Genomic DNA, 26,766 nt, shown 5'->3' on the forward strand with positions numbered 1-26,766 from the left:
TAGGTACAGTCTGTCTTAGGGCTCCTGGTCTACCCATTTTTCTATCCCAAGCCCATCTCAATGGCTGTATCTCTATAGCGATACTAGTTGGGATTGTAGACGACCAGCGTCTGCATGTATAATGTTTCAGTGTCCCCTGCACCGAGGGCCTCAGTGCCATTGATAAGCTTTGATAATTCCAGTAAGAGTTGCAAACTCTCGGGGCTACTATCCAGGTTCCAAGCCAGAAAACCTGGCAAGCCCAGAAGCTCCTCCACAATGAGTGTGACTCAGTCAGGTGGGGCCTGTTCTAGCTGCATGCATCTGAATCTTAATTTCCCACCAGGCACAGATGCCGCCGCAGGTGGGCAGTTGGTCGCGGAGTCTCCTTGTGAACCGTCAGATGTGGAACGGCTTTCACTGTTTTCATTCTGCGTCACAGCGCGAACTGCTTAGAGCTGCCCGCCGCGCTCCTGCAGGAGACAAACGCCGTTATGGGGTAAGAACGGAGGGATTAAAGCCACTAAGTGAGAAGTTTCAGGAGTCAAAACACAAACCCCAGCCGGGCACAGTGGCTCACGCCTCTAATCCTAGCACTCTGGGAGGCCAAGGCGGGAGGATTGCTCGAGGTCAGGAGTTCGAGATCAGCCTGAGCAAGAGCGAGACCCCGTCTCTACTAAAATTAGAAAGAAATTACCTGGACAACTAAAAACATATAGAAAAAATCAGCTGGGCGTGGTGGCTGTGCCTGTAGTCCCAGCTTCTCGGGAGGCTGAGGCAGGAGGATCTCTTGAGCCCAGGAGTCTGAGGTTGCTGTGAGCGAGGCTGACGCCATGGCACTCTAGCCCAGGCAACAGAGTGAGACTCTGCTTCCCCTCCCCTGCCCAAAAAAACACACCCCCCTTCTAACTTCCTAACTGGTTGTGAACTTAAACATCTAGACCGAAGTACTTGGGGTAGATTGTGCAACAGCCAGAATTCCTCCTGTCTCAATGTGCCTACCCCTTGCAATGGGGCCAGAAGGGTGACTATTTCTCTGCTCCTTTAACTCCAGCCATGGCCACGTGACTTGCATTGGCCAATGGAATGTGGCAGAGTGAGGCGTGAGAACTCAGCCACCATGATGTGAGGAAGCCCTGTGGTTTCTTGGAGGCTGGGAGGCCCTGGTGGAATAGCTGGGGCTACAGGTACACACCACGATGCCTGGCTAATTTTTCTATTTTTAGTAGAGATGGGGTCTCCCTCTTGTTCAGGCTGGTCTCAAACTCCTGACCTCAAATGATCCTCCCACCTCGGCCTCCCAGAGTGCTGGGCTTATAGGCATGAGCCACTGCATCCGGCCCTAAATGTTTTATATCTTAATAGAGATCTCAGTTGCAAAAGGTGTGTGCATTCATCAAAACCCAGCAAACATGTACTTAATATTTGTGCAAGTCATTGTCTGGAAATGTTACTGTAAAAGAAAAAATGTAAACAAATATCAAACTGCTGTTAATCCTGTGCTAAGGATATGCATGCCAATTCCTCTTGGGGAGGGCAGTGGACTGATGTCTAAGACTTTGGAATGCAACAGAAAATGAGATGGAGCGATGACAAAGGAAGGATTGATGGATAGAATGAAATGGTAATGATAGAGTTCATGTGTTTGGTATGTGGATCTCCACCGTAAAATTATTTAAACTTTGTTGTATGTTTGGAATCATTTATTTTTTACTATTGTCGGGGGTTGGGTGGGCAGTTCCTCTGCTGGTCTCACCTGGGCTAACTCATGAGGCTGCAGACACCTGGCTGAGTTGGAAGATCCTAGATCCTGGGTGGCTGGTGCTGGCTGTTGGCTGGGCGGCCGCTAGAAGCTGGGAAAGGCGGGAGACGGGTTCTCCCCTGGAGCCACTAGAGGGGGTCAACCCTGCCCACACCTTGACTTCAGCCATGAGCCCCATGCCAGACTTCTGAATTCCAGAGCTGTGAGATAACACATCTATGTTGTTTTAAGCCACTCTGTTGTGACAATGTGTTACAGCAGACACAGGAAACTTTTTTTTTTTGAGACAGAGTCTCACTTTGTTGTCCAGGCTAGAGTGAGTGCCGTGGCGTCAGCCTAGCTCACAGCAACCTCAAACTCCTGGGCTCCAGTGATCCTTCTGCCTCAGCCTCCCCAGTAGCTGGGACTACAGGCATGTGCCACTATGCCCGGCTAATTTTATATATATATATATCAGTTGGCCAATTAATTTCTTTCTGTTTATAGTAGAGACGGGGTCTCGCTCTTGCTCAGGCTGGTTTTGAACTCCTGACCTTGAGCAATCCGCCCGCCTCGGCCTCCCAAGAGCTAGGATTACAGGCGTGAGCCACAGCGCCCGGCCTTTTTTTTTTTTTTTTTTTTTTTTTTTTTTTTTTGAGACAGAGTCTCGCTTTGTTGCCCAGGCTAGAGTGAGTGCCGTGGCGTCAGCCTAGCTCACAGCAACCTCAAACACCTGGGCTCAAGCGATCCTGCTGTCTCAGCCTCCCAAGTAGCTGGGACTACAGGCATGCGCCACCATGCTCGGCTGATTTTTTCTATATATGTTAGTTGGCCAATTAATTTCTTTCTATTTATAGTAGAGACGGGGCCTCGCTCTTGCTCAGGTTGGTTTCGAACTCCTGACCTTGAGCAATCGGGCAGCCTCGGCCTCCCAGAGTGCTAGGATTACAGGCGTGAGCCACCGCGCCTGGCCAGGAAACTATTAATAATAACATACCTCCATACATTTCCACGCCTCTTCCCTGCCAATTCCTGCGCTCTCCCCCAGGTGAAGCCTGTAAGTCTTTCCGTTGTAGGTTGTGTGCTACTAGGTAACAAAACCTACTCACCAGGCACCTGTTTATATAAATAACCACAGCATGAGGGATTATTATTAGGAAAACAAGAACAAAGTCTCTTCCCTGTCTGCCATTAGAGGGAGGTGTCCAAAGCAGGCCACCAGGGACAGGTGCCTAAATTACGTGCCTTTGGCCACGAGTAACAGAAGACCTGACTCAACCTGCTTAACACCTTAAAGACATTTATTAGCTAACAGAACAAAAAGCCCCAAGCCAGATCAGCCTTCAGGCACAGAATGATCAAGGTGGTTCAGGGATATTGTCCCTGACCCAGATTTCTTCCAATGGGTCTGTCTTCCACCTGTAGGGGCAGGGGGTGGGGGTCAGGTCCCCTCCTCTCCTGGTCACTCCACAGAAACTTTTTCCAGAATCCTCTGCCCATCCAGACTTTTCCTCATTGGCCAAGTCTGGTCACATGAAGGCCCAGGGAGTCATACATGCTGGTCATGGAAGCTGTTATCTCAGATCCTAGTATTCAATTTCTTTTTTTTTTTTTTTTTTGAGACAGAGTCTCGCTTTGTTGCCTAGGCTAGAGTGAGTGCCGTGGCCTTAGCCTAGCTCACAACAACCTCAAACTCCTGGGCTCAAGTGATCCTCCTGCCTCAGCCTCCCAAGTAGCTGGGACTACAGGCATGCACCACCATGCCTGGCTAATTTTTTTTTCTATATATATTAGTTGGTAAATTAATTTCTATTTATAGTAGAGACGGGGTCTCGCTCTTGCTCAGGCTGGTTTTGAACTCCTGACCTCGAGCAATCCGCTCGCCTCGGCCTCCCAGAGTGCTAGGATTACAGGCGTGAGCCACTGCGCCCAGCCTCAATTTCTTTATTTTAGATACTGTTAGTATCACTATTATGGTCTGTACTTACATTGTATGTGGACAGGTTAAATGCATAAGAAATTACACAAGTTATAACCAAGATCTTTAGAAACTTACATGGTTCACTTAATAATGAACGAAAAGGGTAGAATTATACTTTGGGTGAGGGGCTAAAAAGTTAAAGAGGTATTGATAAGGCAGAGGTTGAGAAACATTTTCAATAAAGAGTCAAATAGAACATATTTTTGGCTCCGCTGTTCAAAGTTGGGAAGCAACCCTAGACAACCTGCAAATGAATGGGCGTGGCCATGTACCAATAAAACTTTATTGACAACAACAGGTAGTGGGCCAGATTTGGTCCCTGGAAAGGTGCCTGTTATGGAGTCTCATTAGAGTTAAATTAGAAATGATATAAACTCATGATCCTTAAAAATATTCCTTTCCTAGTGGATCACTAAAGTAGTTCTTAGGGGAGTTTTCCATCAAAAATTTGTCTACAATAATTGGAGCAGTCTTCCCAACACCCAAACTGTGGTTATCAATATATTTCTGTCCGGAGAGTAGCTGATTTTGTGTCTTGAGTCAGAAAGGTCATAACACGGGGCTGCCTGGGATATGGGGATGCAGGAAAGCAGGGTGATACTCAAAGTTGTGGGGTTCCTAGCAGAGATTATTTGAGTTAAAAAATAAATTTCTGCACTCTGGGAGGCCGAGGCGGGCGGATTGCTCAAGGTCAGGAGTTCAAAACCAGCCTGAGCGAGACCCTGTCTCTACTATAAAAATAGAAAGAAATTAATCGGCCAACTAATATATATATATAAAATTAACTGGGCATGGTGGCGCATGCCTGTAGTCCCAGCTACTCAGGAGGCTGAGGCAGGAGGATCGCTTGAGCCCAGGAGTTTGAGGTTGCTGTGAGCTAGGCTGATGCCACGGCACTAACTATAGCCTGGGCAACAAGCGAGACTCTGTCTCAAAAAAAAATAAATAAATAAATAAATAAATTTCTGGGTGATACTCGAAGGACCTAGAAGCCCACTAACTATGTCATACATCAATAATAATTATAGTTAATTAAAACTATGGGAGTCTAAATGCCATGAATCCACATTTATCCTCAATGGGGAATAAACCGGTTTTTGTTTTTTATCAAGTAACAAGTACTATATTCAAGCCTGATTTTATGCAGATGAATCATTTTCAGCACCTCCACACAGAAAAGCTAAACCCCACTTATCAAATTATATATATTCATCATGATCCCAACTGCTTATATAAAAACATGCTACTCTTTGTATAGGCCGGGCGCGGTGGCTCACGCCTGTAATCCTAGCACTCTGGAAGGCTGAGGCGGGCGGATTGCTCAAGGTCAGGAGTTCGAAACCAGCCTGAGCAAGAGCGAGACCCCGTCTCTACTATAAATAGAAAGAAATTAATTGGCCAACTAAAAATATATAGAAAAAATTAGCCAGGCATGGTGGCACATGCCTGCAGTCCCAGCTACTTGGGAGGCTGAGGCAGGAGGATGGCTTGAGCCCAGGAGTTTGAGGTTGCTGTGAGCTAGGCTGACATCATGGCACTCTAGCCCAGGCAACAGAGTGAGACTCTGTCTCAAAACAATAAATAAATAAACAAAAAACATGCTACTCTTTGTATAAAACAAATAAGGAAACAAAAAGACAATAAGAAAATACAACGACTAATAGGCCAACTAAAAATATAGAAAAAATTAGCCAGGCATGGTGGCGCATGCCTGTAGTCCCAGCTACTCGGGAGGCTGAGGCAGGAGGATCGCTTGAGCCCAGGAGTTTGAGGTTGCTGTGAGCTAGGCTGACGCCATGGCACTCTAGCCCAGGCAACAGAGTAAGACTCTGTCTCAAAAAAAAAAAAAAAAAAAGAAAGAAAAGAAAATACAAGGAAGTGTTAACACTCTTCATTGTTGGTAGTAGGGCCAGAGATGAGTGAAAAAAATGTTAATCTCTGGGTTCCACGTTTTTGTTGCCTTTGTTTGATGTCCCTGGTTGTAAAGTTTTATGGTTTTGGCCTTAGATAAACTCCTCAGCCCTGAAGAACAAGGCACACAGCAAGTGGGGTTTTATTAAATCCAGCACGGAGGCTGAAGGCGGAGGTTTCTGGGGATTGGGGCTGGGCGGTTGAGCTGGGGGCATTGGCCAACATCAGGGGGACGAGGTTGTCCTGTCCCCAGGACCAGGGAGTTGGGTATCTGTCCAAGGGAAGCTGCAGGAGGACTTTAAGCAGGGAGTTTGGCGGACAGGTTCTAAAAGGAACCAAGGAGGGAGGACTGCTACTGAGTTCTTAGGGACAGTGGGAAATGAACTTGGAAGCTCTTGTTCAAAAACTAGAAACTCTGGTCAGGCCCAGTGGTGGCACCTGTAGTCCCAACTCCTCGGGAGGCTGAGGCAGGAGGACTGCTTGAGGCCAGGAGTTGGAGGCTGCAGTGAACTGTGATGCCGCCACTGCTCTCCAGCTTGGTTGACACAGTGAGACCCTGTCTCTTAAAAAAAAAAAACAAAACCAGGCGGGGCGCTGTGGCTCACGCCTGTAATCCTAGCTCTTGGGAGGCCGAGGCGGGCGGATTGCTCAAGGTCAGGAGTTCGAAACCAGCCTGAGCAAGAGCGAGACCCCGTCTCTACTATAAATAGAAAGAAATTAATTGGCCAACTGATATATATATGAAAAATTAGCCGGGCATGGTGGCGCATGCCTGTAGTCCCAGCTACTCGGGAGGCTGAGGCAGAAGGATCACTCAAGCCCAGGAGTTTGAGGTTGCTGTGAGCTAGGCTGACGCCACGGCACTCACTCTAGCCTGGACAACAAAGTGAGACTCTGTCTCAAAAAAAAAAAAAAATATATATATATAAAAAAAAAAACAAAACAAAACAACACAACACAACATCTGAATTTTCCAGATGGTCACACGGTGACAGTAATCAGAGCAGCTGTGAGGGCTGCAAAGCCCTGACACCAGCCCTGGTGGGGACCGAGGAAGGGGACAGATTCGAGGTCTGCTCTGGAGGTAAAGAAACAGATAAGATTCCGGCAGAGAATGGCCACTAAGTACAAAATGTCCTGCCAGTGGCTCTGCCAGTGTCACGGGTCTGGATGGGCCACAGCCCACAGAAATAGTCCCTTCTCCGTGGGAAGGGGCAGGCTTAAGACCCCAGTGGGCGGAGCTTTCCTATCTACTTAGTAGATGCTAAGTCATTATGGGGCATTGGGTCTGTGCTGACTGGCAGTGACCTCTCCCCAACCCTCTGCCCCACCAGGCCTTCCGGCCACCTCGAGGCCACTCAGGACTCTGCCCCCCGCTTCGGCACCTCCCACCCTTCCTTTCCTGCGGGAAGCCCTCCGTGGGCTGCACCTCCAGCTTGCTGGAGGAACCCCACTGATGCTCTCCTATCCTCCCTGCCTTCCACACCCCAGCTTGTGGCACGTGTCCACTGCGACTCTGAGGATGTGGTTAGCGTTTTGGGGGAGTCCCAGCTCCATCCACACTGCACCCCAGATCTGGCTCAGAGGGGGCCCCGTGTATCTCTGAGTCTTAACCGCACAGAGCATACCTGCCCCCCCTCCCCGCCCCGCCCGCATTCATCAGCGACTGCAGGGCCTGGGGTGCCCTGTGTGCGGAGGGGCCCTCTGCCGGGCGCGCAGACCGCCTGGTCCGGCCCGGGGTCCAGTCTCTGGGTGCTGCGGTCCTGTGTTTGGGAACCCCCAGTCTGGGGTCTGCGTCCTGGGGTCTGGGGTGCAGCGTCTGGGATCTATTAATAGAACAGGGGTCTGGAGTCTGGCGTCTTGAGTTGTTGGGTCTGGCCTCCGAGTTGGGGTCTGGGTGCTGGTCGGGGTCAGGCGCTGGGCCCTGGGGTTCGGGGTGCAGTGTCTGGGCTACGATCGGTGGGGTCCAGGCACGGAGTGGAACAGGGGTCCCCTGCGACCCTCAGCCCATCCTTGCCTCTCCACTGGCCTCCCCTCTCCTAGCCTCCCTCCCCTCCTCTCTCCGTCTCTCCTCCCCCCGCCCCTCCCCCTCCGCCCCGCCCCCGCCCGCGCCGCAGCGACAAGATGGCGGCGGGTGGGAGCGGCGGGCGCGCGTCCTGCCCGCCGGGGGTCGGGGGCGCCCCGGGGCCCAGCGCCAACGCCGCCGCCCCGGCCCCCGGCAACGCGGCCGCCGCCGCCGCCGCCGCCGCCCCCGGGCCCGCCGCCCCCGCCGCGCCCCCAGCGCCGGGCCCCGGGGCGGACGCGCAGGCCGCGGGCGCGGAGCGGGCGGAGGACGCGGGGGCGGCGCTGCTGCGCGAGCCCGTGTACAACTGGCAGGCCACCAAGCCCACCGTGCAGGAGCGCTTCGCCTTCCTCTTCAACAACGAGGTGCTGTGCGACGTGCACTTCCTAGTGGGCAAGGGGCTCAGCTCGCAGCGCATCCCGGCGCACAGGTGGGCCGCGCGGGCGCCACGGGGCCAGGGGGCCAACGCCCGGGACCCCCACCCCGGACCCTCCGCCCGGGACCCTCCGCCTGGGGACCCTCGCCCGGGGACCCCTCCACCCGGGGACCCTCGCCCGGGGACCCTCCACCCGGGAACCCCCATCCAGGACCCCCTACCCGGGACCGCGGCACCCGGGACCCTGTACTCCGGGAACCCCAGCACCCGGGATCCCCCGCCTCTGCGACCTGCCACCCCTCCACCCCTGCGCTCCGGGGTCCCCCGCGACCTCTCGGGTCTGCCACCCCTTGGCATCCCCGAACCCGTGACCCCTCCACTCCCGCCTGCACCCCCTGCCGAACCCAGGCTCTGCCACCTCGTTCTAGGAACCCCAGCTCGGGAGTCCTGGGCCCTGTGGTCTCTACCTGAGACCCTCAGGGCTCGTGGCACCCCATCTGTTGCCCGGTGCTCCCCCAGCCCTGCGATTCAGGTCACAGATCACAGCCACCTCCCTCCCCAAGCCCAGCAACCTTCAGGCCCAGAGACCCTGCTAGTCCGGCTCCAGCCCAGCACCTCTGCCAGAGACCCCTGCGCCCTGCCCTGCCACCTTGGCCACCCCTCCCCCAGCTCCACCAAGTCTAGGCTGGCTCTGGGCCTGAGGCTGCCCCGTGGTTCCTGCAGTGGCCCCATCCTCGCCCCCCACCCCATCCTTCCTGGGCCACCAGGCCAGACCCCTACCCCAGACACCCAGCTTGCAAACGCCTCCTGCCCAGAGACCCCCAGCTCTGGGACCCCAGCCCCATCCAGGACCCTCCCCAGGCCCCAGACCTCCTTTCTGGTCTGGCCCCTGCCCACTCCCAGTCCCTCATTGCAGGGGGCTTGTTGGGGGGAGGGGCTCAGGCTTTCTTGCCTCTGGGGCCTGGAATGTTCCCCAGAGCCTGCTGTGAGCAGTCAGTGGTGGCTTTCTGGCTCCTTCCTGGGTGCCAGTGTACAGCTGAGGGTCCCCCTGCCGTGCTCAGCAGAGGTTCCAGCCTGCGGAGTAGTGTCCTGAGCCCTCGTGTCGCCTGCCCCTTCCCTGTCTGTCACCCCCAGTGGGCTCACTCTTGTGGAGCTTTCGGGAGGGGGGGTGGGTCGCACCCTGCAACAGGTGGAATTGGAGAATCCCAAGGTTTCTGTTTGAGGGGGCTGGGGGGGACTTCCGGGCGCCGCTGACCTTGGGACATGTACTTGATTGTGCATGAGGGTCCATTGGCTTGGTGGGAAAGTGGGGACGGTACAGGTCGGGTGAGGACCCCGGAAGAGAGGCAGGTTACGGGTCTGGCCTTGGTGGGTGCAGTGTAGTTGACCCTGGAACAACTCAGGGTCAGGGGCGCCCACCCCTGCTCGGTCAAAAATCCGCGTATAACGTTTGACTCCCCCAAAACTTAGCTACTAAATAGCTTCCTGCTGACCCGGCCTTGCAAATAACGCAGACGGTGAGCACGTGTTCTGTGCGTTAGATGCGTCACGTGCTGTGTTTTAATAACGTGAGCTGGAGAAATGAAAATGCTAGCAAGAAACTCGCAAGGAGGAGAAAACAGATTTACTGTTCACGTGGGGGTGGGTTGTCCCAAAGGTCCTGGGTCCTCGCCTCTGCGCTGTGCAGGAGGAGCGGGTCTTGCTGTCCCTGGCGTGGCAGCGGCAGAAGAAAGTCCACATGCGAGTGGACCACAGTGTGGTTCAAGGGGCAGCTGTTTTTACCCAGCGTTTCGGGAGAGTCTGGGGGCGGTAGCAGAGGCAGGGCACCGACCTGCTCCAGGACGACCCCCTGATGCCGAGGGCGGGTGCAGTGCCCTGGGCTAAGGGTGTGAGCCCCGGAGGCCAGAGGAGCCGGGCAGCTGGGAGCCACAGCAAGGCCAGAGTGGGAGCAGCGAGGGGTTTCCCTGTGTCCCAGAGGGACCAGATCTGCTTTGAGGTGTGGAGTGAGCCGTTGGTGTGGCCGAGAGGCGAGGCCTGGGGCGTGGCAGCCACAGACGGGACAGTGGGCTTGGCGGCAGTGGCAGAAGGGGAAGGAGGATCCAGCGCCTCGTCCCCACAGCCAGGTGAGGGACAGCGGCGGCCTGTGGCGCGAGTCTTGCGGACTTCTGGCTGGAGTGTCATGGCCAGGACAGGCTTGGAAGGGACGAGCCTGGGCATCGGAGGGGCTGAGCTGCCTGGCCGAGCGGCACGCGCCGAGGGTGCTGTGCTTCAGTTTCTGCCCCTGTGAAATGGGCTCTCAGGTGCGCCCGTCCCCCATGCAGCGCTTTCAACAGCGGCAGAGGCTCGTCCCGAGGCAAAACCAGGAGGTGGGACAGACCCTAAGCGTGAGATGACTGCGCGCGAGGCCGCGTGGGCAGAGACGAGCCTCCGTGGGGGGAGACGAGCGTCCCGCCGGAGAGCCGGAACAGCAGGCGGAGAGACGCCCGAGGACCTGAGTCCCCACCCTGCGTCCGGCTGGGCCAGCCTCGGGCTCTGTAAGGGACAGAGTGGAAAGGAGAAGACGGGTAACCTGGCCCCAGGCACCCTGGGACCCCACCTTCACCAGGTGGCCACGGCCAACATCACGGGTGATGTCGAGTGGGTATGAGATATCCCTGGTTGGATGTCCCCAAAACCCATAACCCCGATGGCCTGAATGGTGGCCCCACAAAATGTCCACATCCTAATCCCTGGAACCTGGGAGTGTGACCTTCTTTGGGAAAAGAGTCTCTGCAGATGTGGTTAAGTGAAGGGTCCCAAGATGCGATCATTCTGGTTATCCGGGTGGCCCTAAACCCTGTGACACATGTCCCTATAAGAGAGAAGAGAAGCCAGCATGGAAGGCCTGGTGCAGACGGAGGCAGAGGCTGGAGTGACGTGGCCACAAGCCAAGGGACACCCGAAGCCCCCAGAGCTGGAAGAGGCAGGAGGACCCTCCCCTGGCGCCTCCCGAGGGAGCGTGGCCCTGAGACACCTTCGCGTCACTCTTTTGGCCTCCAGGACTGCGCGTGCAGATTCCTGCTGCTCCGAGCTGCCCAGTGTGTGGTCATTTCTTGCCCCAGCGACAAGAAACCGATACCCCCGGTCTAACCACGAGAAAACAGACGCATCCAGATCGGGGTGACCAGCACGATGGCTGGCTGGGCCTCCTGAGACTGTCAAGGTCGCAGAAGATAAGGAGCGTCTGAGAAACCGGTCACCGCCCAGAGGAGCCCAGGAGCAGCAAGGCCTGCGTGCCCCAGGGCAGGAAGAGGACCTCGGGGAGCTGTGGGGCGGTGCAGGGGCGGCTGCTTACACAGGAGCGGGGCGGGGGTCTGCGCGAGTCGCTAGGAGGGCCGCCATCCCGGTGGTCTGGGCTCGCGGTGTTCTGGGGGCCAGGCGTGGGCATGGCTGCAAGCCAGGCTCAGAGGGGCCCGCGCTCTGGGTGCGGGGTTGACTGGGCGTGGCAGGGGGAAGGCCCTGTATCTGGGACTGCAGCATTGTGCCCGGCATTTGTGATTTCACACGGCTTCTGGATCGTTCTCTGGGCCTGCATAAGCTCACATCCGTCTCAGCTCTGCAAGGCTTTGCCTGAGGGCCTGGCGCGCAGTAGGTGCTCAGTAAACAGGTGTTGGACCAACCACCTGCTGGAACTAAGCGTCTCTGTCCTGTCATGGGGCACGAAGGAGGTATTGAGTATCTTCAGGGTGGCGCTGTTTTAGAAGTTCAGATCGGCCAGTCCCCTAACATCAGTATCTGAAATATCTTCTTTCCATCATGGGACGTGGAGAACTCTCTAGAAAGTGGAACCGTCTGTCCCGGGGTCTCTCCTGTTTCATTGATCAGTTTGTGTATTCCTCGCAAACACGTTGTTCGAGGATTCTTGCTTTCGGGCATGGTTTGAGAACCGCTAAGCAAATTCTTCCCATCTTTATTATTTGCCAAGACTTTTTCAGCTGGTCTCATGCGTTTGCTCTCCTGGAATCCTCTCCCATCCGTCGATCCGTCTGTACCCTACAGACACATCCATTGAAAAACAGGGCTGGCTGCAGGGGCTGACGGTGGCTGGAAAAAAATCTCTTTCATTATGGAACTTAAATGCTCACTTGCCGTAGACACCAGCAGATTGATGGAAAGGGCTAGAGAGTGAATGTTTCTGGTGGGTCGTTCACCTCTGTAGCAACTACTTAATCTTGCTGCAGCAGCACAGAGCCCCCATAAATCAGCAACCTGTGTGTGAATGGGGGTGGCTGTGTTCCAATAAAACTTTATTAACAAAAACAAGTGGTGGGCAGGTTGGCCCTAAGGGCCAGCCCCTGGCCTAGTGGTTCCCTTTGATTTTCAGAATCAATTTGTTCAGTGCTAAAGGATTCCCAAAGATACCAAGTTTGGTAATGTTTTTTTTTTTTTTTTTTTTTGTTAGAGCCAGGGTCTCACTCTGTCACCCAGGCTGGAGTGCAGTGGCATCATCACAGCTCACTGCAGCCTCCAACTCCTGGGCTCAAGTGATCCTCCTGCCTCGACTTCCTGAGTAGCTGGGACTACAGGCTCTTGCCAACCCATCCCTGGCTAATTTTTAAAACATTTTTTTTATAAAGACAGGATCTTGCCGTGTTGCCCATACTGGTCTCCCAAAGTGCTGGGATTGAAGCCCTGAGCCACTGTGCCTGACTGTTCAGTTTTTTGTAGGATCTTCATTCTATTGGGAATTTTTTTTTTTTTTTTTGAGACAGAGTCTTGTTTTGTTGTCCAGGCTAGAGTGAGTGCTGTGGCGTCAGCCTAGCTCACAGCAACCTCAAACTCCTGGGCTCAAGCGATCCTCCTGCCTCAGCCTCCCGAGTAGCTGGGACTATAGGCATGCACCACCATGCCCGGCTAATTTTTTATATATATATATCAGTTGGCCAATTAATTTCTTTCTATTTTTAGTAGACACAGGGTCTTGCTCTTGCTTAGGCTGGTATTGAACTCCTGACCTCGAGCGATCCGCCCGCCTCGGCCTCCCAGAGAGCTAGGATTACAGGCGTGAGCCACCGCGCCCAGCCCCTATTGGGAATATTACCTTTTTTTTTTTTTCTGTTATATTTTTCTAGCTGATTGATTCTGGAAAGCTGTAGATTTTTGCATGTTTACTTTTATCTGATGCAGACGATTTCTTCTGAATGCTTATTAGTTTTAATGATTTTGCTATTGGTCCTGCGTTCTGGTCCTGTAGGATTTTCTGTGCTGGTGGCAATGTTCTGGATCTGTGCCGTCTAGTACTGGACCATGGTCACATGTGGCCACTGTGGAGTGGACATGTGGATGGTGCGACCTAGGAATTGAATTTTTAAATCATTTAAATTTAAATTGAGATTTCAACAGCCATGCCTGGCTGGTACTGACCTCTCTGGACGGTACATGCTTAGACTTTTAAATTCAAGGCTCAGGTTGTGGACAGATATTTTCCTTCCTTTCTCTTATTTCTGCCTCTTATTTTTTCTGTTCTTTTTGCATTTCTGACCGTTGTTCACTGATACATAACAGAGGTGGTAGCTGCAGCCTATTTTTCATGGTTAAATGTGATGATTGAGGCCGGGCGCTGTGGCTCACGCCTGTAATCCTAGCTCTTGGGAGGCCGAGGCGGGCGGATTGCTCAAGGTCAGGAGTTCAAAACCAGCCTGAGCAAGAGCGAGACCCCGTCTCTACTATAAATAGAAAGAAATTAATTGGCCAACTGATATATATATAAAAAAAAAATTAGCCGGGCATGGTGGCGCATGCCTGTAGTCCCAGCTACTCGGGAGGCTGAGGCAGGAGGATCGCTTGAGCCCAGGAGTTTGAGGTTGCTGTGAGCTAGGCTGACGCCACGGCACTCACTCTAGCCTGGACAACAAAGTGAGACTCTGTCTCAAAAAAAAAAAAAAAAAAAATGTGATGATTGATACTGGTTTCTCACAAATTGGGTTTATTAAGGTAAGAAAGTTTCCTTGTACTAAGAGTTTTTATGATGTGTGGGTGTGGAATGTTATTTTTGCTGGAGTTTGGTTTATTTGATCTGACAGTTACCTATGTAGAAAATGCATACAGTTGTACAACAATCACTATGGCCTGGTTTTTAGTTTTTAATTTTTTAGAGGTGGGGTCTTGCTATGTTGTCCAGGTTGGTCTTGAACTCCTGGGCTCAAATGAACACCCCCACTTCAGCCTCCCGAGTAACTGGGATTACAGGTGTGAGCCGCTGCACCTGGCTATAGTCCAGTTCTTTAACGCTTCAGCGACCCCAAAGATTCCCTCTTGCCCTGTGGCAGTTGGTGCCTGCTCCTGTCCCGGTCCCCAGGCAACACCGAGCTGGTTTCTGGCTCTACATTTTTGCTGTTTTTAGAAATTTCATAGAATTAGGATCATACAATGTGTAGTCTTTGGTCTGGCTTCTTTCACGTCACGTCAAGTTTGGGAGGTTCACGCTGTTGTGTGCATCGGGTTCATTTCTTTTTATTGCTAAGGCAGTTTTTTCACTGCTGAATTCCATCGAGTGGCTCGGCCACAGTTCGTCCGCACAGGCACTTGCTACAGGGCACTTCTGGTTTTTGGCTGTTGTGAATCATGCTGCCATGAGCATTCGTGCACGGGTCTGTGGGGCCGTGTACATCCTTCTCTCTCATGTGGATTCCTCAGAGTGAAATAGCTGTGTGCTAGGGTGACCTTTATGTTTAACTTTTTTTTTTTTTTTTTTTGTTTTTTTTTGAGAGTCTCACTCTGTTGCCCGGGCTAGAGTGCCGTGGCATCAGCCTAGCTCACAGCAACCTCCCACTCCTGGGCTCAAGCGATCCTCCTGCCTCAGCCTCCCCAGTAGCTGGGACTACAGGCATGCGCCACCATGCCCAGCTAATTTTTTCTATGTATTTTTAGTCGGCCAATTAATTTCTTTCTATTTTTTCAGTAGAGACAGGGTCTCACTCTTGCTCAGGCTGGTCTCGAACTCCTGACCTTGAGCGATCTGCCCACCTTGATCTCCCAGAGTGCTAGGATTACAGGCGTGAGCCACCGCACCCATCCTGTGTTTAACATTTTAAGAAACTGCTAAAGTGTTTTCCAGAGTAGCTGCGCCATTTCACGTCCCACCAGCCATGCGGGAGGAGTCCAATACTGTCTTCATCTGGCTCGGGTATCCTTGTAATCCTGGCCTTGGAAAATGAGCCATGAAACATTTCTGCCTCTTTTCTTTTCTTTTCGAGACAGAGTCTCGCTCTGTTGCCCAGGCTGGAGGGCAGTGGTGTCATCACAGCTCACTGCAGCCTCCACCTGGGCTCTAGCAATCCTCCCGCCTCAGCCTCCCAGAATGCTGGGATTACAGGCGTGTGCCACCACGCCCAGCCGGTGTTCTATAATTTAATTCAGTTCTGGCACTTACTACCCGGCATCAGCACAGACGCCACAGGTCACCGGCTCAGGCCCGCAGACCTGCCCCTGCTTCAGACGCCAGTCGCGAGCGGCAGGCCCCAGCGTACCCACGCTTCTGTGCGACCGGCCTGGAGTCGAGGGTTCCCTCAGCCTGATAACTTCCTATCACAGCTCACGGGACTTAGGGACACACTGACATTTACCAGTTTATTATAAAGATATCTGATGACGGGAACAGTTGAGCAGTCAGCTGGGGAGGTCCATGGGGCAAGGGCCAGGAGGGTCCCGGGCGCAGGAGCCTCTGTCCCTGTGGAGCTGGGGTGGGTCAGCCCCCAGCAGTGGTCAAAAACTCTCTGAACCCTGTCGTTTAGGGGTGTTCAGGAAGGTTCCATGACATAGGATAAAGTCCTTACATCTCCTGCCATTTGTGTGCCAGGTGGTTCTTTGGGTCTTTAACTTGTTTTCCAAAGCTACGAAGGGGATTCGTCTCTGCCCCTTCAGAGTAGCGTGTGGTTCTTTTTTCTGTTTAGTTTTCAAATTGTGGTGAAATCTACATAACATAAAATGTACCATCTTAACTGTTTTTAGGTGCACGGTTCGATATTGTTAAGCATGCTCATAGTGCTGTGCGACCATCACCTCCCTCCACCTCCAGAACTTTCTCGTCTTCCCAAACTGACACTCTGTCCCCATGAAACACTCACTCCCCCCTAGCCCCTGGCGACCACGAATCCACGTCCCGTCTCTTTGGCTCTGCCTGTTCTGGACATTTCATATAAACGGAGTCTCACACTGTGTGTCCTTCTGTGTCTGGCGTCTCTCACTGAGCACGATGTCCTCAAGGTCCCTACGCGCTGTGGCCTGTGTCAGCCTTGTCACAGCCGAGTGATACTCCACGTGTGGACGGACCACGTGTGTGTGTCCACCCCTCTCCCGACGGGCACTGGGTGTTTCTGCCTGTGGCCGTTGGGGATCCTGCCGCTGTGCACCTTTGGGCACCAGTCTCAGCCCGGACACGCATTTCTGCTTGCTGTGAAAGGAGCAGGGGCTAAAGACACGTGGCGAAGGGGTGGCGGCGGGCGTGGGTTGGGGCTGGAGCTGACGTCCGGGTGCGGGTGAGGGTGCGGCGGTAGTGGGGCCGCCTGGGGGCCGCCTGCCTGCCACGGGGTTGTGGCCTCCGCCTCGCAGGGCACGGGAGGAGCTGGCGGGGCCCCTGCCCGCGCCAGGGCGGCTGCCACTCCACCCCGGGCACCGAGGGCCACGCGGGCAGGTCTGCGCCTCTCACTTTCCGCTTCTGAGTCAGAGGTTTCCCCACAGGAGCCCGAGATGCTTTTTAAACCAAGAAAGAAAAGACCCACGCAGAGGCGCTTGGTTTCTAGAACGTCGCGTGGGAGGGCAGCGCGCAGGCCAGGGGCTCTGGCCTCAGGTGGCAGTGCCGGCCCTGGCGGGGCTGACAGGCCACCGGGTGGTCACGCGAGCTGGAGGGGCACAGGGCAGCGGATTGTCCTGGGTCCTGGAGCCCGGAAGGACAAGCACCCATCTGTGGTTCTGGGTGGACACGGCACCCTTCTGGGGGACACTAGTGAGCCCGCTGCGCTCGGTTTCCGGCCTGGCCCCGGGAGCTGGGCCGGCGGGCGAGTGCGGGGAGCCCCGAGGGGGCAGAGAGCAGCGTCTCCCCTTGGGGCAGGAGCTGCCAGGCCGGTCGCCCCAGGTGCCGAGGGGAGCTGGAGGCGTGCGTGTGGGAGGCAGGCCCCTCGGCTTGCAGGCTCTGCCCCACCTGGGACATGTGGCTCCATCTGCCGGCTCCAGAGGTTTCCGGGCAGGAGTGGCTTCTCAGAGCCTGGCATTTGGCAAGTGGGGACCCTGGGAGGGGACTCAGGGACCTCACAGGCTGAGGGCAGGCGCTCTGCACCAGACCGGCCGTGTGACCGCGTCTCCCCTCTGCGTCCCCTCCTGGTTGTCTGGCCCCCGGGGACCGTGTATGGATGGCACTGAGTGTCGCCGTCCTCAGCCTGGTCGCTGTGGGGTCCTCCCCAGCCCCACGTGGCCAGGCCGACCGCAGGGGTCAGGGCTGGCTCTTCTAGAGGCCCAGGGCTCCCTGTCCGTGCCCACAGCGCCCTGTGCCGGGTGGAACCCACAGGCCTCCCCTGGTCACCTCACGCCAGGGCCGGGGCCGTCCCCACCTGCCCCCTGACGCTCCTCCGTGCTTCTGCTGCTCCCTGGGCCCCCACGCCCTCCTCGGCAGACTCAGCCCGGCCTGGACGACCCCACAGGGCTGCCGGGGCCACATTGCCCTCCCTCTTCCCCACCTCTGGGGCTGTCTGGCCACTCAGACCTCATGTGTCCCCCTCCATGAGGGCAAAGCCCCAGCCTGCAGCCCTGGAAGAGCAGTGTTGAGTGAGTGAGCGAGTGAGGGAACGAGTGACCAAGTGCCTGAATGAATAAGCGAGGGAACGAGTGACCTAGTGCCCGCATGAGTGAATGAATGAGAGAATGAATAATTGAGCTACTTAGTGAGTAGATGAGTGAATGAATGAATGAATGAATGAGTGGGTGGGTGAATGATTGAGTGGATGAGTGAATGAATGGGTGGCCGAGTAAGTGAGTGGTGTCGCATGGACCAACAGACAGACGCTGGAGCAGGGGCAGAGGGGATCCGACCCCACCAGACTTCAGGGACCTCTGTCCAGCTCTGGCCTCTTGCTGCTACTGACCCCTCTGAACTGCCGCCCACTCTTGACACTTGCCTTCCAGACGCTTCCGCTGCTATGGGCACGGTGGGCATACTGGGCACGGTGTCTGCTGGGGGCTGGCAGAGGGTGCCAGTGGGCAGTCACCCTCACCCCGCTGTAGCCGTCCGGCACCCGTCCTCTTGCTACTATGTAGTGGCAGCTGACGGTCTCCTCTCTCCCATGCCAGGTTCGTGCTGGCCGTGGGCAGCGCCGTCTTCGATGCCATGTTCAACGGGGGAATGGCCACCACGTCCACTGAGATCGAGCTGCCTGATGTGGAGCCAGCTGCCTTCCTAGCCCTGCTCAAGTAAGTCTCACCCGCCATCACGCCTCGGGGGGCAGGGCCCTGGGGAGGGGAAGCCAGGTATTGAGAGACTCAGAATGGAGCTACTGCTCCATGGAGGTTTCTAGAACATGTATGCATGGGGAGGGCTGGGCTCCGGAGGCTTCCCCTTGTAAAAATTATTATTATTACTATTATTTTTTTTTAGACAAGAGTCTCTATTGCCTGGGCTAGAGTGCCGTGGCGTCAGCCTAGCTCACAGCAACTTCAAACTCCTGGACTCAAGTGATCCTCCTTCCTCAGCCTCCCAAGTAGCTGGGACTACAGGCATGCGCCACCATGCCCGGCTGATTTTTTCTATATATTTTTAGTTGTCCAATTTCTTTCTGTATTTATTTATTGGAGACAGAGTCTCACTTTTGTCCTGGCTAGAGTGCCATGGCATCAGCCTAGCTCACAGCACCCTCAAACTCCTGGGCTCAAGCCATCCTCCTGCCTCAGTCTCCCAAGTAGCTGGGACTACAGGCATGCGCCACCATGCCTGGCTAATTTTTTTCTATGTATTTTTAGTTGGCGAATTAATTTCTTTCTATTTTTAATAGAGATGGGGTCTCGCTCTTGCTCAGGCTGGTCTTGAACTCCTGAGTTCAAACAGTCCGCCCGCCTCTGGCTCCCAGAGTGCTAGGATTATAGGCGTGAGCCACTGCGCCAGGCCTAAAAATTATTTTTTGTATCTTTTATGTTGTGAGATAATTCTCATACCGTACAATTCACACATTTAACGTGTACAATGTAGGGCCAGACGTGGTTCAGGCCTGTAGTCCGTTGGGGGAGCTGAAGTGAGAGGATTGTTTCAGCCCAGGGGTTCGAGACCAGCCTGGGGAACATAGCAAGAGCCCGTCTCTACAAAAATATTTTAAAAGTTAGCCCGGCCTGCTGGTGGTACCCGTAGTCTCAGGTACTCAGGAGGCTGAAGCATGAGGATCGCTTGAGCCCAGGAGTTGGAGCCTACAGTGAGCTGTGATGACGCCACTGCACTCCAGCCTGGGTGCCAGAGCAAGATCCTGTCTCTAAAAAACATAGAAAAGAAAAAAAAAAGGCCCGGCGCAGTGGCTCATGCCTGTAATCCTAGCACTCTGGGAGGCCGAGGCAGGTGGATTGCTCGAGGTCAGGAGTTCAAAACCAGCCTGAGCAAGAGCGAGACCCTGTTTCTACTATAAATAGAAAGAAATTAATTGGCCAACTGATATATATAGAAAAAATTAGCCGGGCATGGTGGCACGTGCCTGTAGTCCCAGCTACTCGGGAGACTGAGGCAGGAGGATCGCTTGAGCCCAGGAGTTTGAGGTTGCTGTGAGCTAGGCTGACGCCACGGCACTCACTCTAGCCTGGGCAACAAAGCAGGACTCTGTCTAAAAAAAAAAAAGAGGAGGAAACCTTTTCCAACTAATTTTCTGAGTCCAGAACACACGTGTTTCTGTGTGTGTGCTCGGATGGCGTTTGCCTGTAGATGAGCTCAGCCTCTGGCACGTTTTCACGGGTGTCCCCAGATCAGAGGGTGCCGATTCTGGAACCTTCCGGCTGGTGAGGTGGGGTGGTTGGATCCTGACGGCTCGAGAGAGGGCAACTGAGTCTGACATCTGAGCAGTCACCTGGGGCTGTCCCTGGGCTCATCCTTGGTGGCCGCGTCTCACAGCCACCTGTCGCGCCCGCAGGTTTCTGTACTCGGACGAGGTTCAGATCGGGCCCGAGACGGTGATGACCACGCTGTACACTGCCAAGAAGTACGCGGTGCCGGCGCTCGAGGCCCACTGTGTGGAGTTCCTCAAGAAGAACCTGCGGGCGGACAACGCCTTCATGCTGCTCACGCAGGTGGGCGGGAGCCTGGGCCCGGCCCTCGTGGGTTTCCGTGCTATTTGGAAATAATTACAGCACGATATTGTTTACCTCGATTGACAGTTTCCCAGCACCCCTTCCCATCCCGTGTCCGTGGGGCTCGGGGCTGGGGCGAGTGGTGCCGGGTCCCCAAATGGGGCTGGAGGCTCAGCTTCCCTAGTGGAACGAGCCAGAACCTTCCTTCCCCCTTGTGGCTGGGGAGGGGCCCCGGTGGGTGGCCACCTGCAGGAAACCGGGCCATCCGTCAGCACAGCCCCCCGGGATGGAGCTCGTGCCCTAGGACGGGGCCCCTCCGGGCACAGGGGGTAAGGGCGTCTTGTGGCCCAGAAACGTCATCAGGTCGCCCCTGCCTGGCCCACTCACTCCGTCCTGCGCAGGGTCGGGGCCACCCGCTAAAGAACACGCCTGGCGGAGCTGAGCGGGCACAGGTCCCTTCCTTCCTCGGCCTCTGCCATCCAGGAGGGGCCTCCCCAGCTCCCCCGAGCCCGCCGTGGCCCCACTGGTGGCTCTGTCCCGGGCTGGGCGCTGACGTCTCCCCGGACGCCTCCCACCAGGCGCGACTGTTTGACGAGCCGCAGCTGGCCAGCCTGTGCCTGGAGAACATCGACAAGAACACGTCGGACGCCATCACCGCCGAGGGCTTCACCGACATCGACCTGGGTGAGGCCCGGCCACCCTGGGCACTATTGGCCCGAGGGAGCCTCGGGCAGGAATCTGAGCTGGGCCTCAGCTGGAGGGTCGGGGTAAGCGGTGGGGGCTCTGGCTGGGGCCCACCTGAGCGAGACCCACAGGTGTGAGCTGGGCACTTGCCACCTGCAGCATCTCGGGTGAGCACACACCTGGGCAGTCTGGGCTGCAGCCTTGGCAAAGGGCATACATGGGGCACTACTGTCCGTCGTGGCAAGAGGTGACCCCCCATCCTGGGGTCACCACGATCGCAGCCACGGAGACTACCTTGTGCTCTTAAGGGCAGCAGACTTCTCTGGCAGAGGGCCCAGTGGTTGATGTTTTTGCCTTTGTTGGCAAACAGCTTCTGTGGAGACACTTCAACTCTGCGCTTGTGACTTTAAACCATCTTAGACAATAGGGACATGAATGGGAGTGGCTGTGTGTCGATAAAACTTTATTTACAAGCACAGACAGGGGGCTGGGTTGCCGCCTCCCAGCTTTAACCATGGCTTCCCATCAGAGGGGCACTGCAGTTCACACGACTGCTTCCCCTTCCCTGCAGACACGCTGGTGGCCGTGCTAGAGCGCGACACTCTGGGCATCCGGGAGGTGCGGTTGTTCAACGCCGTCGTCCGCTGGTCTGAGGCTGAGTGTCAGCGGCAGCAGCTGCAGGTGACGCCTGAGAACAAGCGGAAGGTTCTGGGCAAGGCCCTGGGCCTCATCCGCTTCCCACTGATGACCATCGAGGAGTTTGCCGCAGGTAACGGAGCCCAGGGGCCCTGGGCCGAGGGGCCGGCGCGGGAGGAGCGTGACCCCCAGTGACCTCACCGGGCTCCTTGGCCACACGTGTCTGCCCTGCGGGGAACACGGATGTGCTTCTCGGTGCTGACAACTGCAGTCCCCCGTGTTCATTGTGGAAAACTTGGAAAATGCATAAAAGTATAAAGATGGCATCAAACCTGATCTGTGAACCGTGAGCATGCGGGCGCGTCGGTCCCCTCCGCAGCCCTGGCCTGTGCACACGCGGGTGCCAGGCCGTCTGAGCTCGTGCGCCGCCAGCTGCTGTCTGGTTCTGCTTTGGCATCACCAGCCCAGGGCTCTCGTCCTATCTGTCAGCTCAAGTGTCACCATTCGTGACGAACCCACGTCAAGGAGTCTGAAGTGGCTGGGGCCAGTCCCTGTGCCCCTCAGGGTCCCCTGCTGCAGGGTCTGGAGCTCTGGGGTGACGGTGTGTAGCCGTTCACATCCGGAGCTGTGTGTCCCTGGAGCCAGACAGTCCTGGAAGGTTCCAGAAGGGCTGATAGACACAGCCCTGTGGCCAGGGCACACTGGCTGTCCCATTGCTCCTGGGTCCATGCGGCCCCTGCCCTCACCTGACTTAGGGTCATCAGATTTAGCAACAGCAACAAATAATATTTTAGCATAAGTATCTCCCATGCACTGTTTGGGACATACTTACCCTAAAAATTATTCCTCATTGATGTGAATTCAGATTTAACTGGCATCCGACATTTTATCTGGGGACCCTCCCTGGGTTTGTCGGTGTAGGAGACGCCCTCTGGGGGGTCTTCGACAAGTCATGTGTTGCCCTAGTGCCCATCTTTTGCCCAGGGTGGGGTGGCCCTGGGTCATGCAAGACCCGTCGAGGGAACGGTCAGCAGGCGTTGGGGCGGGGGCACCATCGCTGGCGGGAAGAGGCCTGGGGGGAGGCTGCCTGTCATCGAAGGCCATGAGGGGTCTGTGCCGTCCCCACCTGTACACAGGGCCGTCTCGAGGCCCGGAGCTGCGTCTTGCGCGTCTGACTGCGTCGTCTGTGTTTTATGGAGGAATATCGAGGCCCGGAGAGGGTCACCCGCCAAAGTCTGTGCCCAGCACTGGGGACACGCGGTCACTACTTCTTGGGGGGAGGCGGACAGCGTATCGGTGGAGGTGTAGGCGGGGCTGACGTGCAGACCCTTCTGTGACACTGGAGTTCACTTCCCGAGTGCACGGGGGTCGGAACTGCAGGGCTGGGGTGGCTGTGCCTCCCGTCCCCAGGTGTCCCTCAGCTGGTGCTGGCGATGCATCCTCACTGCCTGGAGACCCCACCTGCACCCGCTGCCCTGGCCGGCGGGCTCAGCGGCTCCTGGGTTTGCCCCATCCTGGGACTGGGGCTGGCGAGGGCAGGGTGTCTGGAGCAGAGAGGGGGTGGGGCAGTTCCTTCAACCGTGTCTGATGGGTGAGGCCCCAGGGAATGTCCGCATGTCGTGGGCATTGCTATTTGTCAAGTATTTATTGAGTAGCTACTATGTACTAGGTCTAGTCTAGGTCCTGTGCAGCAGTGACAGCAGCCCGGGCACACCCCGTCCTAAACACCTGCCCAAGCGGCCCTGCGTGTGCCGAAGCCATCCCTGCGGGGGCCACGTCAGCCCAGCTCTCCCTGAACACACCGTCCTCCCTGCCAGGAAGCCTTGCTGCGGCTTCTCAGCTATTACTAAAATCTCTGCCTAAATGTTGGGCTGTTTTGCCGCCGTGCGTGACACAGAAATGAGCCGAAAGTTGCTCAGTGAGTGACTCTGGAAGCCAGGCAGCGGTGGGAGGCTTTGGAGCTGCCTGGTTCTGCTGCTCCTGGCCCAGAGCCTGGTGTGTCCACATCACTGTCGCATCTGTACATCTGGATTTCAACCTTCCAGACTCTTCCACAGCTCGGGGGTCACCTCCCTGCTGGAATGGGCTGCTCAGGGTCTGCCCTGGGGCCAGGAGTCTGGGGCCACCTAGAAGCCAGGGCTGCAGCCTGGCATGCCAGCTGTGAGTGACCCTCTGCGAGGCTGTGGCCCTGCGTGGGGTGGCCCTGCGTGGCTGTGGCCCTAGTGGGGCTGAGACCTGGTGCCCGCCCCCTGCGGTTGGATTCTGATGTTCTGCCCAGTCGTGGAGCAAGTCAGCCCCTGGTCTCTGTGGGACCCCTCCCCAAACACCAGAAGGGGTGATGGGTGGCGGCAGGGGTCCCCCACATTCTGGGAATTGGAAGAGTAGGAATGGGTCCTCTGGCCTTCCCTCCCACCCCCTCCCCAGCGCGTGGCCGGACGCCCCCTGCCCAGCCCTCCTGTGCCCACAGGCCCTGCGCAGTCGGGCATCCTGGTGGACCGCGAAGTGGTCAGCCTCTTCCTGCACTTCACCGTCAACCCCAAGCCACGGGTGGAGTTCATCGACCGCCCGCGCTGCTGCCTGCGCGGGAAGGAGTGCAGCATCAACCGCTTCCAGCAGGTGGAGAGCCGCTGGGGCTACAGCGGCACCAGCGACCGGATCAGGTGGGGTGCAGAGGGGAGGTGGGGGTAGAGCAGGTGGGGAGGGGAGGGGCAGGGCCAGGGGACAGCACAGAGGGAGAGATGCCCCCCCATGGGAGGGGACAGTAGCAGGGGGGAGGGGGACACAGGTGGTGGGGGACGTTTTCCTGCTTTCAGGTCTGCCCACCTGGGAGGTTTCAGGTCTCAGCACAGCAGAGACCCCTTCCTGTCGGCCTCTGGGTCCCTGGACATTAACCCCACCGGCCTCTGCCGCCCGCTGCTGCAGGTTCTCCGTCAATAAGCGCATCTTCGTGGTGGGCTTTGGGCTCTATGGATCCATCCACGGGCCCACGGACTACCAAGTGAACATCCAGGTCTGCAGCCGGGCCTCGCCCCACCCAAGGCCCCGCCCCCACATCCTGGCCCCGCCCCATTCCTTCCCACAGGCCTGCCCCACTACCCCCCCCCCCCCCCCGGGCCTGCTCCATCCCCCCTTTACCTTGCTGTGGTGGTAGAGAATGTTCCAGAGCCCATGGAACCTGGGCAGATGGGTGCGGGTGTGGCGGGTCCCACCTGCTCCCCGGAGGCTGAGTGCCCCGCACCCGCAGATAATCCACACGGACAGCAACACCGTGCTGGGCCAGAACGACACAGGCTTCAGCTGCGACGGCTCGGCCAGCACGTTCCGCGTCATGTTCAAGGAGCCAGTGGAGGTGCTGCCCAACGTGAACTACACGGCCTGCGCCACGCTCAAGGTCGTGCAGCGGGAGGGGCGGCAGGGACAGGTCTGGGCCAGAGGGGTGGCTGGCCGGGCGGGAGGCCTCTGGCACAGACTCCCTCTCTGGTGGGGGACTCTGCCTCTCGGGACCCAGCATGTCTGGGGACCTGACCTCCCTGTGCCCCACCCCACAGGGTCCGGACTCCCACTATGGCACCAAAGGCCTGCGCAAGGTGACCCATGAGTCGCCCACAACGGGGGCCAAGACCTGCTTCACCTTCTGCTATGCAGCCGGGAACAACAACGGCACGTCCGTGGAAGACGGTCAGATCCCTGAGGTCATCTTCTACACCTAGGCTGCCCCACACCGCCCACCCGTGGGGGACAACCAGATCCCTGAAGCCAACTTCATACTAGGCAGCCCCACGCTGTGCCCTCGGCCATCTGCCCACTCCCTGCCACCTTTCTCAGCATCACGAAAGGGGCTGCCCTGTGTCCATGGTGACAAGTGAGGCTACTTATTTCATAGAAGCCGGGAGGTGGCCAGGCTGGGGCCCCTTCCAGACAATCCCTCAGGACCGGGGGCTGGCTGCACCCGCCCCGCCCGAGCAGGCCTGGGCTCGGGTTGTGGCCCCTGCAGCTTGGGCACCTGCCCGGCTCTCCTGACCAGGGTCCGCTAGGGTGTCTCTCGTTTGTTCTGTTAACTGCACACGGCAATGCATTGGGGGTTCCCATTTCTCTGCTAGCAGATGCTGCGTGGGGGCAGGTCCAGAGCCATCGGTGTGGGCCTTCTGTTCCCATGTCCTTGTTGGTTCACCAGGGACATTCGGGCCCCACCTGCCATGCGCCCAAGGCCACCCCAGCCTGCTGGCACCCCCACCTCCAGGATACTGGCCTGAGGCCCGCAGCGTGGCTGGAGCCCTGCATGGTCCTGGGGGAGTGGGTTCCCGCCAGGCCTAGCCCCAGCCCTGGGGGCCAGTGGTTTCCCTTTCTGTTCTCATCCATGCGGTGGGCCCAGTGCTGTCCTCCCTCCCTGGACCGGCCCCTCTGGCCCCTGCAGCTGAGAGCAGGGCCTCAGGCCCCAGTGGGTCCCCAGCTGCCCGCCTGTACATACCCTAGCCCACCCGCCCCGGCCGCCAATGAGCATCGCCCGGAGGTGCTGGAGGGCACAGCCCCTCCCTGCCCCCCACCCCTCGTGTTTCGGCCCCAGTGACTCCTGGAACCCGCATCCTCCCCAAAGCCATGGAAGGTGTGCCCTCACACCTTGGCCCAGATGATTTTTTTTTTTAAATAAAGGAAAGAAACACCTGCCTTGAGCCGCTGAGTGCTGCTTCCTGCCAGGGGCATCGAGGAAGCAGTGGGCAGGGCTGGGGCCTGCAGGAGCTGGGCAGCTTAGGGGACATCCCTCCCCCCCATGAGAGGGGCCGTGAGCCCTGTGCGGGGGGGTCTGCTATCACTGGAGGACGCGTGGGCCCACTGGGACTCTGCGCTTCCACCCTCCTGCGCCCCACAGCAGCTTTATCACAGGTGTGGCGGAAGCCTGTGCTGACTCATGTCAGGAACAGTCCCGATGGCTGCTAGGGGACCATGGGTCATTCGTAAGGGATAGAGAAGCAGGGGGTACTGAGTTCTGGCCACAACCGCACAGCTCGTGTGAGACAAACCATCCTTCAGAAACCAGCTGAAGGAACAACCGGATCAGACAGGAGGAGGCAGAGCTGGGAGGAGGGCACCCCATGAGGGGGACCGCGTTC

At 56.7% G+C, this 26,766-nt stretch overlaps 1 protein-coding gene across 1 annotated transcript; it reads left to right on the top strand.

Annotated features, from left to right (window-relative positions):
- Nucleotides 1–7,724: 7,724 nt before the first annotated feature.
- Nucleotides 7,725–26,328, top strand: BTBD2 (BTB domain containing 2). The gene is made up of 9 exons (XM_012745698.3): nt 7,725–8,104; nt 18,371–18,490; nt 20,182–20,338; nt 20,917–21,022; nt 21,594–21,791; nt 24,126–24,318; nt 24,581–24,668; nt 24,903–25,049; nt 25,207–26,328. The coding sequence occupies exons 1-9, from the start codon at nt 7,737–7,739 to the stop codon at nt 25,366–25,368; spliced, it is 1,539 nt and encodes a 512-aa protein (XP_012601152.3). The 5' UTR covers nt 7,725–7,736; the 3' UTR covers nt 25,369–26,328.
- Nucleotides 26,329–26,766: the final 438 nt, after the last annotated feature.

This window comes from Microcebus murinus, chromosome 27 (genome assembly GCF_040939455.1).
Source record: "Microcebus murinus isolate Inina chromosome 27, M.murinus_Inina_mat1.0, whole genome shotgun sequence".
NCBI classification, from domain to species: domain Eukaryota; kingdom Metazoa; phylum Chordata; class Mammalia; order Primates; family Cheirogaleidae; genus Microcebus; species Microcebus murinus.

Bases quoted from the DNA above. Each gene is read 5' to 3' on its own strand.
- BTBD2 (XM_012745698.3), top strand. From the start codon at position 7,737: ATGGCGGCGGGTGGGAGCGGCGGGCGCGCGTCCTGCCCGCCGGGGGTC. The intron at 20,339-20,916 runs GTGGGCGGGAGC...GCCTCCCACCAG, and splicing joins CCTTCATGCTGCTCACGCAG to GCGCGACTGTTTGACGAGCC. The intron at 24,319-24,580 runs GTGGGGTGCAGA...CCGCTGCTGCAG, and splicing joins GGCACCAGCGACCGGATCAG to GTTCTCCGTCAATAAGCGCA.